Here is a 17,183-nt window from a genome sequence, read left to right as displayed (position 1 = left end):
CTTTGGACCAAGAGGTATAGGAAGGAGCATCCTCGTGCTTCTCCCATATGTGACCCTAAGGACACCTAATCAGAGTCTTCAAGTTACAAGCAGTCAGCATTTATCAGTTTAATACTTTAACATGTTCCTGGTCCAACCTAAGAACAGGAACCGCCTGAGAGGAAGACCAAACTCATGTATAATACTGTCATGACAAAAGATGTGACAAGCCTTGGGGGAACTGTACATCTGGACATGAGTGACTGAATGAACATCAGCTGTCTGCAAACACCAGACCAAAAGTTCTCACAATGTCACAGGAAGAGGTCAATGGTGGACAAGGAGGATGTCCTCCATATTCAACAGCATGTTATCACTTGACTAATAACAACTAACTCATCTCCATGACAACTCAACAAACTCCATCTGCTGAGGAAGATCTGATGAATCCTCCGAACAAGCTGGAGATCGTTTTTTTTTTCTTTCATTGTAAGAAATTCCCAAGAACAGTGAAAAGAGCAGCTGTTAGTCAAAAATTACCCACATATGTACATGTCCAGAAGCCATATACCTCCAGTGTGATTGGCCGGTTGGCTGTGGTGCTTTGCTTTGCTGCTGTCTTATCTGAAACCTCCCGTCTGTACAGTTTATGTCTATATGTGTGATTTCCATGTGTGTCACTGTTGCTAATGCTTGGCTCAGGAGGACATATTAGACCTTCAGCTCCAGCGCAACCTGGATTACCTAGATCAACAGGTAGGGACACACACGCGCGCACGCACGCACGCACGCACGCACACACACACACACACACACACCATACTGTTTATCATAACATATTGAATATTGACCCCTGGAGGTTCCTTCCTTCCTTTATTCCCTCTTACAGTCTCCTTTCCTTTGTTTCGTCTTCCCTCCCTTTTAAAAAGTATTGTTAGCTTCTCTTAACACAATTCCAGTATTGTTCCTGACATGCTGTTACACAGGCTTGTTGTCAGGTCTCTATAATCTGAGCTGAATCTTCAGGTGCTCGAGGGAAACCACCTCATTGGCACGGTTACCCGAATGGTGGCACGCTCATCCTCATCAGCAAAGTTCTGTGTACAAGTAAGAGAGGAGAGAGCACCACAGGGAGGCAGGCTTCAGCGAGCAGTACTCCATCAAAGCTGCTTTTCTCATGGAATAAGCCTTAACTATAATACCATTTATCCACATAGACTCTCTCCTGAATGACCTTTTTGGCTTTGGGACTAATTTGGGCACTTCTTAGCCAGCGTTGGTTAACCTCGATTGTAGTCCAATTTAGTCCACAGTCCAGGCCTGGACTCAGCCTTGTATAGACCACTAATAGACCAGATATTCCATACCTATCCAAGCCTGCCTCTCTTTTTCTTGTCTCGTCTGCACGTGGTCCATACTGTCTCTCACAGTCCAACATCTGAGTTATCGACCATCATCCATTCCCTGTTGAGCTCATATCATACATTGTGCTGCCACTTGGCTGCGTGGGTCTGTTAGGGTCTGTGTGACATAAACTTTCATCATCTGTTCATGTCTGTGAGGGTCCATGGGGACATTTTTGTCAATGTCTGGCTAAAATCTTACAACTGTGTGTATCACGTCCGTGTATGAAAACGTCCGCAATGGCAGGCACTCAACGTAGTATTAACAGAGGCCCTGATATGCTCATATAGTCCATGCATACCATGGGTGGAATGTGGACGTCTTTACAGATGTTTGTGTGAAACCCATGGAGCCTTGCAGATGTGGGCAGATGAAGAAGTTTGAGTCACATGAACCTTCAAAGACACTTTAGCCCATTTCTACTGTGAATTCATGCCAAAAGCTTCAGGTACAGCAGTGAGTACAATGGATGATGGATAATTTCCTCTTAGGCTGCATACAAATCCTTCCTGAACCTCTGTCATCTCTATCCTGAAACTTTAAAACAAAACCATTGTTTGATGGGGGGCATATACAACCAAGTAGAGACCTCTGCAGCCAGACACTCATCCTCCACAATGAATGAATCAATCAATGATGAATAAATTAGCAAAGCATTCAAAATAAACTTTCATTTAATGATAGCCTCCTCAGACTTCAAACAGGGTGAAAAAAAAAGCCTTTACATCCTCTTCCTCCTCCTGGCTGCATCCCACTGTCTTCTGCATGTGAATCTTGTACACAGGGAAATGGGGCACACTTTTTGACAGTTTCTAGTGTTGTACTCTGTTGTACACATGAAAGTGATTGTGGAAAGACTGAAACAGATTTTTTGTCATTTTTATTTTTCTGCCAAAGATAAGCACACAGTTTGAAGCTTACTTAGGCCTTTAGTCTTGCATGCCTTATCTGTCCCACCACTAAAACCAGTTCCTCTGGTGACCTCTTCAAACTTACGACACAGATTTTTATGCAGTATTTCAAGTCCTTTTGGAAAAATGGTTAATTTATCATATCCATATATGTGTGTACAATCATTCTCCCAGGCACCTTTATGCGATGCCTGTGTAATGATTGGTTTCAGTCACAATATTTTAAGCGAGAAAACATTGTTTCCTTCATCATGTTTGATGTTGATGTGACATTTGTGCTCAGTGTATGGTGGAGGGGTCCCAACAACTTTCCCCTCAACTTCTTACAAGTATTTATAGCCACAATCCCAAGATACAGTGGGGGTCCAAAAGTCTGAGACCACTTTCCCATTCACTTGAATGGGAAAGTGTATATCATGACATATTGTTCTTCATTCTGAGACAGGAAGCCTTGGAAAACACCCACTGATCTCGATGACTCTCTGACTAAATGAAGTTTTATATTCCTCAGAATAAAGAATAGAATATTGACATTGAACTTTTGCTTTCCTCTCATTGCAGCAGTTAGTGTCTTTACTGGCTGTAACTGACTGATGTTGGGGATTCAGATCATTTGTTCAATCTTTCTTTTCACAGGTGCCTCCTTTCCATGATGTCTACAGCAGAGAGTTACATCCCACACTGAAACTCAATGAGATTGAAACCAGTGTAAGACTCTTAACACTGCATATACATAATGCACATACAAACACACTCTGGCACCCAGGTGATTTACACGCTCCATCAAGAAATGGTTTTCCCAGTTTAGTATGGGAGACTCTGATTGGCCTGATTGAAACTCTCACTTCAGCCCCCATCCAACACCTTTTGGATGAGCTTCAACATAGACTGTGAGCCAGACCTCATTACCAACATCCGTGTTGAAACCAAAGGAGCAGTGACAATTTGAGAATCACATGTTCCCCTGTCATGTTTGGGTGTAATGTTCTACTGTCTATATACTTTTGGCCATATACTGTCAGCATGTAAATCATGCAGACACATTCTTGTGCTCTCTCTCTTTTTGTTTTATGGTTTCTGCAAAACACATGGTAACCACTCGCCGTCCTGTTTGACACAGAAACTCTTGGGTCGACTGTGTGAGCAGAACCGAATTTTGAAAGACCACGAGGCTGTTGTTCACAGACTGAGAATGGACAAGGTACATAATTTTCCTGATGTGATTACACCATGTGTTTAAGAAATGTTTTGTACTGTAATAACAATATGAGGATATATACTTGTTGGCCAACAGTTGAATGCAATGTAATAAAACTGCTCTACAATCAACGTTTGCTCTTCCCAGGACAGCCTAGAGGAAGCGCTGGTGGCAACTCATCAGGAGATGGAGCTGTACCATAACCAGCCTTTGACCATGGAAAAGCTGCAGTTCAAAAAGGAAACCCTGCAGAATCAGCTCATCAACATCAGAGGGGAGCTCTCCCAGGCCTCCAGTGTAAGGCCGGGCATCACATATGTCTGTGTATTCTGAAGAAAAAAAATGTGTTCTTCTGTCATAAAGATGCGTCTACCTGTGTTGCCACATCAGAACTCAGCAATAAATTTGCAGAGAAAAACATTATGACAGCTGAGAATGTGAAAACAAGAGCTTAACTTTCATTAAAAAAATTTGTTTGCACTCAATTCATTCTGAGAGTCAAAGGAATTTATATCAGAAGAGCATGATTTATGTTAGCAACAATTGTTCGAAACATTTTCTGCACTTGGCTGCATTGTCTGTCCCTTTCTCAGGCTTTAACCACCACTCGTATGGAGTTTGAAGCACTGGAGGACGAGGCTAATGCCATCCATGGAGATCTGTGGGAGCAGCTTAATGCAGGAGTGCAGGTAAAAGGTCACACTTTTGTCACCCCTGTTTGTCATTAAAGCCCAGCTGTAATTTGTATCATGGAAAGCTAATTTTACAGCATGAAGCAACAGTCAGTCATTTATCCTTCATTTATGCTGGTATTGTCATGAAGTTTGGAAAAAAGCTACTTTTACTTAGATCCTTTTCAGGTTCACTTGCTCATCTTATTTTGTCTGTCTTTATTGCAGAGTGAACTGGTTCGTAGGCACATCCAGAAAGAGTTTTGGAGAGTCCAGGATGTATTAGAGGGACTGCACAAGAATAATTCATCCAGAGGCACTGACACAGCCAAGCACAGAGGTAACATACTGGAGCTGGAAAATAATTCATTTAATTTAATTGAAATACCAGTGTCTTTATCATGTACATTCTAATGACTCTATTCCTGCCACCCTCACCTCCCTCTTTTTCTCTTGCACAGTGGCCAGCGGTGCATCAGGCTCCTTTAGCACCAATAGTCCAGCCAGTCCCCTGAGCTCAGTAAGCCTCACCAGCCCGCTCAGCCCCTTCTCCCCAGTGCCCGGCTCCCAGGCCTCCCCCAACAAACAGCTGGGCCCGGAGGTAAGCACCGGAAACACCCAGCTGGGGACCAACCCCAATCCAAAACCTGGCACAGCCACATGCACAGACTCTAGAACCAACCCTGAAGTGCATAGAAGATCAAGCCCTAAACCTCGTCCCAAGTCATGTCCAGTGCCTCATTTCAAATCTGATCCTAAACTTATATGTGGACCCAAAAGTTACAGAGAGGCTGACACAAGCTTGCACATAGAACATCTAAATTACTCTGGCTGTGAAACAAATGAATACAACTTTCCTCAGCCCTCCCTAGCTTTCCAAAGCCACAGGGAATCCTTGGGTAGATTAGACCCTGTGATAGAAGAAACTGACCAAAACATCAACTGCAGAACCAACTTCACCTTTGAACAACCTATAAATTCTGCTCAAACTGGAGGAGATAAACAGATCAGTTATGTCCAAGTAAAATGCCATGACTCCAAAATTTCCAATCAGTGTTCAGACACAGTACAAACCCATTCTGACCTTGAGGAGGTTAGTTGGTCATCCTCAAATGGTTGCACCCAAGAAGTCAGGATTGGCCTAAGAAAAGATGTCTATCCAGACTCCCACCCCTCTCAGTTCCCAACTCAATACCACAATAGCCTCAGAAACCTGTCCTCCAACAGAAGATTTTCTATGCCTGAATCCCAGATCCTGCTTCTCCAGGACTCCTATCGGACTGATGTTTTGTCATTACACTATAGCCCAGATATTTATGCACCCTCAGTCCCTTGTTTGAGAAGTGCTAGCCCTGAAACTCACCATCGGCAGCTAGCTTCTTGGTCACCATGTCATGCTGGTGCCACTGGTAGACCACTTAGTTACCCCAACAATCAAGGGGAACTTTGCAATGATCCAGTGATTTGCACCATAACACAGTCTGATTTATCGAGGGATCATTCAGGTAAAGTGTTCATGCAGAGCCATCTTTAAAGATAGCTTTAACATTTTGAGATTTGGATGATTCCCAATTCTATCTGTTCTGATTTGTAACATTTGTAAATACAAGGCAATAACATTTTATCGCTAAAGGCCATGACCATTTTTGTCCCCCATTTGCAAAGCCCTCTGTCCTGCTAACTGTCTTTGCAGACAGATTCTTATCTAACCTTTCAGTTATCAGTGCTGGTTCTTTGACTGCTCTGCAGGGATCCTATGGAACAAAGAATTTGCACATATATTCCCTGATATATATATATGTTTTTCAAATAATACTGTTTTGGCACTGCTTAGTCTGATTCATGTAAAGATTTGGGAAATTGGGGACACGTAGCTGGAGTTATAGGTTCAGTTATGCTTTTAGGAAAAAATATAGAGGAAGCATGCTCTCTCATTGATGTCAGTCTTTCATAAAAACACTTAATATGAAACACTATGGTGTGGATATAAGAATTCGCAGAGGTCACAGAGGACAGGTATTTCATTGGCCACCTGGAGATTTTCATGTCTAACTCTTTAACATGGGATCAAGACCCCATTCCACAGAATCATTCCCATGAGTCCTTTCTGCTCTGCACTTTGCCTGGCTTGTTATCACTCCTCCTGATGTGCAGCACTCTCTCTTCGTCCTTTCCTTTCTCTCCTTCCTTCCCCCCTCCCTGCCCTTACGATGATTTAGGAAAGTGTCCCTCCAAGGCCTCCCCTCCCCAAGGCCTATTACCCTTTGGAACCCTCCCCTACCTCCCCTCCCTCCATCCCTCCCCTTCCCTTTGACAGCACCGCCTGGCTACGCAGCTTGGGCATCGATGATGGTTACCTTGATGGTGAAGATTTTCACATCAGAAAGGTATTTGGGTGTCCAGCTCTCCCCTCACACAGTCCTAACTGTTGTCCAAAGTCATCTTTTCAAAACATCATTTTTAATCTTGTGAGCCCACAGAGATCATTCATCCCCCCAAACTTCACATTCTTGCTCTTTCCAAACCTCTTTTTGTTCAAACACTCTTCCATTGCCTCTGATATTTATGCCTGTATCTCCATATCAGCCTATATTTGACCTCTCAATGTGGCTGCTCCCCCTTTGCTCTTTTTAATGCCTCTGTCACTAAAATCCACATTGGCTACATGCTGTAACAGAAAGTGTTTGTAATTCCAAACCTATACAAAGGCAACTGGACTTGCTTTAGGTTCTTGAAGACATTTTCACCTCGAGAGTTGTTAAGTTCTCTTCCCATCCCACCGCAATGTGAGTTGTTAGGGTCACATGAGTCACGATGTGAATGGATGAGCTGCCTGGTGAGGGATCTCAAAACTGGGTTGTAAGTGTCTGATAAGTGGTGTTGTAGACCACCTCCTCTGTTGAGCGATGGTTGTTCCAGTTTGATGTAGATGGCTTCTTTTGCTCCTCTTTCAAACCATTGGTCTTTGGCCAAAATGTGAACATTACTGTCCTCAAATGAGTGTCCTTTGTCCCTCCCCACATGTCACTTAGAACTGAAGGATGAGAGGTGAAATGTCTTCAAGAACCTCAAGCAAATCCACTTTTCACTTTGTATAGCTTTACGAGATACCATGACCTGGATGACTGAGAATCTTGACAGACAAACTAAACACAGAACATTTCAGTCCAAGATGCACTGCAGGTGCTTTGGTGCAAAGGGCAAAGATGAGCAGCACTTGGTATGCATCTTAATACCTGGTATGGGGTTCTCTACAGCTACTGTTCATCTGTCAGACTCTCTATGTGCCTATTTGTGTGATGTCTTTGTAGTGTAGTGAGAAATGCTAGTTAGCATATGGTCACACGGTGCTGGAGGCTTTGTAGGTACCATGTCTTTGTAGCAACACCTCCTGTCTCATGACTGGCAGCAAACCATGCTGCTTTTCTTTTGTGGAGCTGTTTAAATTGCAGGAGAAATATGTGTCCATATGTTCTTAAAGTCTGAAATACCACTGTCCTCCCTGCTTGTGTGATCAGGTCATTACTGCGTCTGCAAGTAATTTGGTTCTTCCTTGGTTCTACAGGTATAACAGGCATTTTAACTTGATGCCTCCCATCACTCAACACAATTCATCATCTAATGCATTCTGCAGCAGCTTTGGATGTGCACGGAAACTTTTCACAACTTTCAGGTTTAATGCTGATTCCATGACAAATAATCTCAGTATTTCATATTGCAGCCCAAGTTTGGAGAGCAGAACAATATCAGTGACATGCAGGACCAGGACAGACAATCCAGCATGAACAAAGGTAAAACAACCTATGTTCATGTTTCCCTGTGATAACCCTTCTGATCCTTTCTTGGATAATGATCGTAATCTGGCAATTAACTCCCGGATTGGGTCACAGAACCTTTCGGAACATGGGATTGCACTGATGATACTTCCTTCACTGACATTTGTAAATGACAGATGAAAGAAAGCCCATAATCCAATTTAGAATTCTGTCTTTTTAGACATTATGTATCATTAAATTAAGTGAGACTGACACATGCAATATGCATGCATATTGTCATGACTCGTAATGTTAGCAGTGAGAATTCAGTTTCCTCTTCTTTCCCATGGTTCTGAATTTATCTCTTGTATCCTTTGCCAGTTGGCATTGTTCCTCCTAGAACCAAGTCCCCCACAGACGAATCACATGGCGGCTTTGCTGGAGTTTCCCGGCATAATGGCAGACTGCCCAACGGAATCTCTAGGGTATGTTAACCTAAACTACATGGAAATAATATAAAAATGTCTGTCTAAACCACACTATACACAGATGTGTGCAGCCTCAAGCCAAATAAAACATTGTATGGAAATCAATCTGTCCAAGGATCTTTAACCAGTGTGTACAACAACACTGTGACAGAGCAGGGACCTTGGCTTTGTCCCAACACACATTTATGGTCTGAGAACTTAGATAAGTGCCTCCTCGTATTACCATTGTCAGATGATTGTCTCAACTGCTTTAGCTCAGATACTCAGTATTTTCACATAAGGTACAAACAAGATAAAAACAACCATACAACACTCTGATTACCAACAAGTCACCACCTTAATATATATATTTATTTTAACTATATTTAACTATAACTATAATTATAACATGAGAACATTTCTTCAAGTAGCTGAAGGGGTTGAGATGTTGACATTCAGATATTTGGGATATTATTCATATGAAAGAACATCTGAAACGAGTCAAGCAGTGACAGGAAGGACCTGCCAAAATGTCTGCTGTTTTTTTGGATATGGGCAAAGTTTCAGATTATTTCTTTGATAATGGGCTCATTAGTGTGAGTCAAGTCTAACTCATAATCCCAGAGGTTCACATACAGTTGTAAACTCTGCCATAGTATAAAATATGGCCTGGTAGTAATTTAATAATACTTTGCTCTTCTTACCATGAGTTTAATGTCCTGTTATCTGGGAATAATCATGGCTAACAGAGATGCATAGTTAATCATGTGTTATTTGATAACTCAAGAAAATTGGATTTTTCTTTTATGGTTTCAAAAATACATTTGAACACAGCAAAGTACTGAATGATTTTCCACACAATGGCTCTTCAAAGTGCTTTACATAATGCACTGAAAATATTAAGTAATGCACAAAACATTAATACACGAATGACAGATAAGAATAGAAAGTGCTATAACCATGTTATGTTTTATTGTTTTGTTTTTGTCATGAGATAGGACTGGAACCACTTTGTCTCCAAGTCCAACTCAGTTTTCTGTCTATCTAATTGTATGGTCAGCTGTGTCAGAGGTAGCACTAAGCTCCAATAAGACTAAGACTGAAATCTTCTCTCCTTCACTCAAAGTGTGTTTTTGTGGCTCATATTTGTCACAGGAGCGTCCAAAGAGCGCAGTGTTTCCTGCAGAGATGAAGTCGAAGATGAGCATAGAGGAGCAAAACGAACGAATCCGCCGCAACCAGAGCAGCTCTGTGAGGGACAAGAGGCGGAGCCTGAACCTCTCGGGTGGCCAGTCTCCAGCCAGCTACAAAGTGGTATGATCAACCATGATCCACAGTGCCAGTAGAATAAAGATTTAGGTTTTATTTTCTTCATTTTTCAGATGATAGTTATAAAGAACTGGGACGCTTTGATCATTGTGCACATCCAACACTTTGAGAGATGGAACAGCTGTTCATGAAACATAATTATTTTGATGGAGAAACTTGATGTATATGTATGCAAGATTTCAGTCATGGCTGAAAGATCTCAACCCTCAATAACACCCACTGACATCCAGCCCATTGCTGCTGTAAGTCAAGGTCAAAAGTCAGGCTAACATTGTTCAAGAAAGGGCACACTGTGTACTTCTAGTGCATTAGTGCCTGCAGGCAGGTAATGTAGTAAACACAAAGAATACAATTGCCACTGTTCGCAAGTGGGAATTGCATTCTCACTGCAATAACAATTGCTTCTAGTGAATCAGGGCACTATCACTAACTGACCAATCTTCTGCAGGAATATTTATTTATTTTGTTCCTGGTAAGATGATCTGTGATCTGTGTGTGTGTGTGTGACTGAAGACAATAAATGGCAGTATAAACAACTTCACAGTAAACGATGCTGTATAGATGATTTCCAAAAATGTCTGATGTAAATCTCTGGAAAATTAACAGAAACAGGAAAAGTTTTTGGAACTGGTGACTTGTCCTGGAGGTTGCAGATGACTTGATTGTATCTGTATCTGTGTGCATGTGTGAATGTTCTTGGACAGGTTCGTCGGCGGCTGACAGCTCATGAGATCGACATTAAAGACCTGGAGACAGCAGTTCGAGGCCAGGGGCAGGAGTCGCCGCGGGAGGAAATCGCTCGTCTGAGACGGTTACAGGTTGAACCGGAACCCTACGACCTGGATGTCAGCAAAGAGGTGAGATCAGTCAGCTGATGCATCGCTCCCTCGTTCACTCTTTTGTACTCCCTGTTCATAGCTCATTTTCTCAAAGCATTGGTAACAACAAAAGAATTGTAATTGCCTCTAGTGCTGAAGACAAGACATTTTTATCTTGCAGTACCTTCAGGATCTGAATACTTCCTCCACCACTCACCAATACACCTGAACTGCCCCACTCCTTCTAATGTCTTTGTCTTTAAATTATGTCTGTTGCATGTTTCCTTGTGGAGATTTGTGTCCTTGTAGTTTTGCATAAATATTGTTAGTGTCTTCACTGTAAGATGGCTTTTACTTACTGACAAAGTTTAAAAGTGCAGTGGTGTGTTTCACATTTGTAGTTGTGTGAGCTTTTTTGTCCATAAGACCACCTTACTCTGCAAAACTCTGCAAAAGTATTTGTGACAGTTTCTGAAGAAAGGTACATGCAAAACCCACCCACTCAGAGTTGAAATGCCTTTAGAACACAACATTAAATCTTATTAAAAATATCACTAAAACTAAAGGTATGTGTTCTTTATAATATAATAATAGTAAAAGTCCAAACTCACAAAGCAAATCTCCTGATGAAAAGTTTTCTTGGCTCACTCTTTTATTATACTGATCTATCACTGTATTTGTGTGCATGTATATGTATATGGATCCATGTTTATTCCATGTTCACCATTTTTGTTGTAGCTGATGGCTCCTGACAAGGTTCTGATCCCAGAACGCTACCTGGACGTGGAAGACAACTCTCCTCTGAGCCCAGAGGAACAGAAGGAGAAGCAGAAGAAACTGGAGCGGATCAAGACCCTCATTGCCAAATCAAAGTGGGTTTTGACTCATGTGTAGATTAATTAATCAGTTTTCTCTGCTGTGTTTCACGACAAATCAATTAATTTTTATTCATGTTATAAAGCACGATTTCCTTGCACATTCCCTTACGACAAAAAGTTCTCATCTCTCTCTAAACTATATTGTATGTGTGTATGGTGAGAAAGGGTTAGGGTAAATTATTTATGCCAGTTCAACATAGTCGCATAGTCATTATGACTAACAAAACCACCACCCTCCTTCTTTTTATTTCTTTATCTTTCCTCTGTCAGTTTGCAGAACATGGTTCCTCTTCTGGATGGCCCGGTGGAGGGTGGAGTTCCAGCCAACTCTCAGCAGCAGCTGCAAGAACAGGAGAAGCGTATTGAGATATCTTGCGCTCTGGCTGCTGAGGCCTCTCGTCGCAGCCGCATTCTCTCCGGTGAGGACTCTCTCCACATTCGCTGCCGTCGACGCATTCACTAACCTCACTAACCCTCTCCCATTAATGTCTCCACTTAGTCACAAAGCACAGGACAGGTCACAGTGCATAGTACTCACTCCCTACTCTGCATCATGCATGTTTCTGCACATACCTGCATGATTCATCTATCGCACATCTGAAATTTAGTGCTGATCGTTTTGGAGATCCAACATTTACCAAGGTCTTGTAAACTGAACTGCAATCTGCCATGGAAAAACATTCAAGATCTCACAGAGCTTTATCATTTTTTAGAAAGTGAATTACGGGCGGGCTCTGAAAATTCTGGCTTCTAAAGGTCCTTTTTTATGGGGCTCAATCATTATTCTTTTTGTCCGTAAGTGAGACGAGCAGACAACTTCAGATCGTGGACAAACAGACACACCAGTTGTTCTGCTGTTGTATCTCTGTCAGAGTAGGAGTAGGGATCGTTTGCTGTAAACTGCACTTGCCATTACCACCGGTAACCACTGGTTTTTCCAAAGTAGCAAGACTTGAACCTTAAGGATTTCAACTTTAAAGTCAAATGCTGGTCGCCAAATGATTTTACTGCATAAACCTGGAATCCTTTACCTAAGCAATGTGTGCAAATGCACTCGAGGTCATTAATCATTAAATCCTTGTGCAGATGTTGAACATGTTAAATAATTATTGAGGGTAGGCTGTGCAAGGCGAGCATGGTTGAGGCACAAATCTGGAGCTGAGTGTCTACACCTCTGCCAACAAGCTGGTCTAATTAGTTCATTTCTTTTGCTCTCTTCATTACACATTTCATACTCAGCAACAACAATAGCACTTAATTCAGTTATACTATATATGCTAATGTATCTACACCAGAGCAGTTCCATATACTCACACATGTTAATGCATGGTGCCATATTCAGCTAAACAACTGTATTTATGTTAAGAGAAGCTTTTGTTGTTGTTGTGCTTTGGTTTTGTTTTGCTTATAATTTATTGCATATTACAGCAAATAAAACAATAAAACAAAGCTGTAACAAATATAACTTAAAATCAACTGTATTAAAGAAAACAGGGAGAGGCAGACATGTGACCAGGGTGCAGACAGCCAAAGGTTGATCATACAAACTGACCCACACAGGCTGAAAACCTGAAAACCACAGAATGAAAACCTATTTCCATTTTTCCAATATTAGGCCTTTTTTTTGTAATTTTGTATTCAGCTGTAATTTGAGTTTAGCATAAATTAGCAAAGGTTGCATGCGGACACACTGAACATAGATGGTAAATATGGTAAACATAAGCTAATAAACATCAATAATTTATCAGAGTTGCTTTCTATATTCTGAAAATGTTGATATACTGTGTGGTGGATTATCAAAAAGTCAAAATGACTTTTCTTCACATGTTGGCACTGTAGCTTCATTTTGAGTCCAGCACCAATAATCTTCTTTTACGATGGTCAGTAGGTTTGCAGTGTCTTAGGTCAGCTCATACTGTAGCCCTGAAGTGCTGAAGACATGAGAGGAGTAACATGTGTGTGGCCTAATCTGGACATATATTGAAGGAATACATGGTGAGGGGAAAGAAGAGTCAACAGTTCTCTTAACCCTCAAAGTCCACAGATGTGTTTTCACAGTCACACGTCTGAATGCACAGGAGTCCCTCCTCTTACCTCACTGTTCTTCTCCCATTGATTGGCTCACTGCTTGTTTTGCTTCCCTTCCACCCACCCCCCCTCTCTGTTCACTCCTCCCACCTCCCTCCATCTCATTCCAGCCCAGTGCGCCCCCAGTCCCCCCACCTCCCCGAACAGCCTGGCCCCTCCCCCTTCCTCTGCTGACTTCCCCAACTCTGCCCACATCATGAAGGTGTGAGTCTTACAAAGGTGAGTGTCTGTTCACCGCACCACGTCCACCAGTCCTCCTTTTTTTCCCCATCCTGTTTAGACCCTTTGCACAATTTCACTCTCTGGGATCGTTTATGATACGATGCTTTATGTTAAAACCAACACAGGAACTGAATAGCAGTCTTCATGTTTATAAGTGCTGATGATCCAGTTTTGGACAGTGAGAGCTTTTATCCATCGAGTTTTGTCTTTCCCTTTTTGAGGAGCAACACAATTTAACTACCTGCTTGGTTGTGTGCAGACATCTTGTGCACATATTTAGACTTAGTGTGGAAAAAACTGGAGTGTCAGTCTATCCATCCCCCAAATTCTCAACACAAGGTCCAACTTGCGTGCCCACATCATGACCAACTCTGTCTGCTGAGTAAGGCCATGAGATATAGTTGAAAGTGTCAGACAACAAGCAAGTCTGATCTTAGTGTTGACAATTTTTAGTCTTTGATAAGCAGATAGCCTCCACTTTAGCTCAGAATATGTAGTGTTACATTGGCTAATGGAGCAGAAGCTAATGCCCGTTGAAATCTGCCTTTCCTGTAAAAAAAAAAAAAAAACTCATCCTGCTGTAGCAGCAATTAAAGCCTTTTTTCCCCAAAATTGGCTCAAAGTTAGAATTCCACTCATTTCCCATCATAGTAAACAGATGTCAGTGCCCAGTGACACACAGGCAATCTGAACTGATCTTTGTATCTATCCTACCCTGTCTCTCTCTGCCTCTGTCTGTAGCTCAAGCCCTGGCTGCTGTCAAGTTTGATGGAGCATCTTTCTGACCTTTCACTGGACAAACTGAGCAAAGAAGATGGCCCCAGACAAAGAACTTTTTTTTTTTTTTTTAAATTAAAACTGATACAACAAAAGCACGGAAATCTGTCAAAGGATGTTTCTAAGGAGGGAAGAGCAAATTTAAAACCCAAATGGAAGGTGCAGATACCTGACCAAGACCAATGACCAAGACTCCACTTCATCTAACCCATGATAGCCTCCCACTACATGTGTCTTGTGGCACAAAGTAAGGCTGCAGATCTCTTACCAGCTTCAAGTTGTGTAATATTTCTATATAATTTAGCTCAGGACACGTTCTACGAAGTAGAGATTACCGATGAACTCCGCTGATGATGATGTTTTACCCTCATATTGGCAAAATGTTAGCTAACTAAGGTTTGATGTTGATCAGTTCTAAAGGGAACACTGCGTACGAAAGACCCAAGCTGGAGAGGAACATGGAAAGGAACTCCAGAGATAAGTGAAGAGAAGGAGTTTGGGATGACGAACGTCACACTGAGGTTGACTAGTTGGCAAGAGTCTCACTAAAGCCTACAGAGAGGCTGTGGACATGCTTCTGGACACTAAAAGCCAAAAGAGTATGTTTGTTGTCATCTAATGTCCATATCAACCCTCAAAACCACCAGTGGCTTGTGGCTAAGTGAGGAGTGGGACTCAGTGACAGACTAAGGGTACATACTGACATATTCTGACACTTTGACAAATGACCGGAACGAGAGGCCTCTCATCCTTTGTAAAAAGCTGAGGACTCTTCTTCTGAACTCACTGTGATGTCTGTTTCACCCAGACCTCCACCCCCCTACACTATTTCCCATCCTGTCAAACTCGTCTGCTGTCAATTACACTCATATGCAGCTGTTAGCATTACATACATACATTTGACCTGGCTGAGGGTCAAAATTTAATGTAGCAGAATGTTGACCATAAAACCTGGAGGAAAATCAAGGCAATGTGCACAGCTAGGACTTGCTGGAAATAATGACCTTGCTCTGTGATATGTTGACTTTGCTCTGGTGTGGAAGCCCAGTCAGATTGTTCAAGCTGAAATCCTTAACTTGTTATAGTTGACATATGGTCATTTGGTCTCTCCTGCATGGCGAAGTATTGAAACACTAAGACAAGACACACTTACAGCAGCTAACTCACTGGTTGTGCAGTTCAGTTCAAACCAGAGCTGTCACACAGGAAATAACACATTTTCCCCCAATGTCGTGGGGTCGAGCATTATAATAAACAGCATAACACCAGCAGTGGATTAGCAGTGGATTATACACTTAACTAAATTAAATGTATTTCACCTTTGACAACAGCTGATTCAAAGAGACAGCAGGTTTCTGTCTGTCTACCTTTGTCCACAGCACAGAACCTAAAGATCAGAGTGGGTCTGAATCAAGAAAAATTTTTTCAACTCAGTATTCTTTCAGCATGTGCTCTAGATCCAGAACAGCTGCATATGAATGTAATTCACCCGAGGCCGAGTTGTGATGATGGCATCACCTCACCTCCAACCACTGTGTGCAACTCCTTCTTCGGGTTAAATCTTTTGCATTTAGCATCACATTGAAATGAAATGACCCCAGTGTTTGTCTACACTTGTAGGTAAAGTATGTTGGATGTGCTTTTATAAATGGTCTGCTGTATGTGGAAAGTGAAAATAGAAGTGACCTTAGAAGAGTAACTCTGCTAGAAAAACAAGTGTATGTGTAAAGAGGAGTTAGCTAATGATGCAGTCATTTGAGAGGAATTATATACTAGAAAATTACATGTGATATATCCCAATTATATTTCATCCAGTCAATCATGCAGTGCCATTAAGTCTGAAACATGTCAATGTGTTTTATGTGTTTATGATGAACAGGACATGTTAATGACATGAGTTTGAATCTGGAGGAAACACAATGATTGATGGTACTGAAGTTTTTCAAATTCTGCACACAAGTGGCTTTAGGTGGAACTGGTCAATATTAAATAACACATTTTGAAATAACCTTGTAATTTAATCATGAATGAATTCAGTAACATATTTGTTTTACAGTTTTCATTTGATAGTAGTCCATTTTAAATTTGAAAACACTTTTTAACAAAAGTCTGCTTTTCCTTCATAGTTGCACTTTTATTTCACGCCATGTGTCTGTATTTTAAGCCACTGATGGAACAAAATAAGTATGGAGCTGCATGGATGGGCAGCTGTGACAGCTCATGTTTCGTTAGTGTCCGTTGCACATAAAGGTCCAAAAGACTTTCTGAAAACTTCTAAAATACAATTCGTACAAAAAACAAAAACAAGCCACTAGAAATTCAGGATGAGTTCAAAGTTGTTCCAAAGTAATGCATGCTCCTCAGAGGATAAAAAACACAATCTTGTGGGATTTTTCTGGTTTTGCTGCTGCCTCTTCATTGCAACTTCCTCCTGATTTGAACTCTGTGACCCCACCCACCCACACACACACACACATACACCTGAGGCATACGCACGTTTATTCAGCTATCCTTGTTAGGACATTACATTGACTTTCATTCATTGTTGACAGTCTAACCCTTAACCAGGGACTAAAAAATCAGCTTTTTCCAGAGTGGGGACACAGGTCCCCAGTCTTTAGCCCCCAGAAGTGACCCATGATAGGCACGCACACACACACACACCTACACACACACACACACACAC

At 41.7% G+C, this 17,183-nt stretch overlaps 1 protein-coding gene across 7 annotated transcripts in view; it reads left to right on the top strand.

Moving 5' to 3' along the window:
• Positions 1 to 16,806, top strand: part of plekha6 (pleckstrin homology domain containing, family A member 6) — a 57,268-nt gene extending 40,462 nt beyond the window's left edge. For 5 of the 7 annotated variants that reach the window (XM_041034801.1, XM_041034803.1, XM_041034807.1 and 2 more), the window contains 16 exons: positions 682 to 735; positions 2,931 to 3,002; positions 3,415 to 3,495; positions 3,640 to 3,789; positions 4,086 to 4,181; positions 4,392 to 4,503; positions 4,625 to 4,764; positions 6,383 to 6,550; positions 7,885 to 7,954; positions 8,300 to 8,403; positions 9,541 to 9,699; positions 10,419 to 10,571; positions 11,271 to 11,404; positions 11,681 to 11,829; positions 13,609 to 13,717; positions 14,462 to 16,806. In XM_041034801.1, the coding sequence (XP_040890735.1) occupies positions 682 to 735; positions 2,931 to 3,002; positions 3,415 to 3,495; positions 3,640 to 3,789; positions 4,086 to 4,181; positions 4,392 to 4,503; positions 4,625 to 4,764; positions 6,383 to 6,550; positions 7,885 to 7,954; positions 8,300 to 8,403; positions 9,541 to 9,699; positions 10,419 to 10,571; positions 11,271 to 11,404; positions 11,681 to 11,829; positions 13,609 to 13,706 (1,740 nt within the window). In that variant the 3' untranslated portion in view covers positions 13,707 to 13,717; positions 14,462 to 16,806. The remainder of the gene's footprint in view (positions 1 to 681; positions 736 to 2,930; positions 3,003 to 3,414; positions 3,496 to 3,639; positions 3,790 to 4,085; positions 4,182 to 4,391; positions 4,504 to 4,624; positions 4,765 to 6,382; positions 6,551 to 7,884; positions 7,955 to 8,299; positions 8,404 to 9,540; positions 9,700 to 10,418; positions 10,572 to 11,270; positions 11,405 to 11,680; positions 11,830 to 13,608; positions 13,718 to 14,461) is intronic. The other 2 variants (XM_041034802.1, XM_041034804.1) reach the window with 2 other exon arrangements.
• The last annotated feature ends 377 nt before the right edge of the window (positions 16,807 to 17,183 follow it).

The sequence above is a fragment of the Toxotes jaculatrix genome, chromosome 3 (assembly GCF_017976425.1).
Source record: "Toxotes jaculatrix isolate fToxJac2 chromosome 3, fToxJac2.pri, whole genome shotgun sequence".
Lineage (NCBI taxonomy): Eukaryota > Metazoa > Chordata > Actinopteri > Toxotidae > Toxotes > Toxotes jaculatrix.
This window is presented reverse-complemented; position numbering and strand designations above follow the sequence as displayed.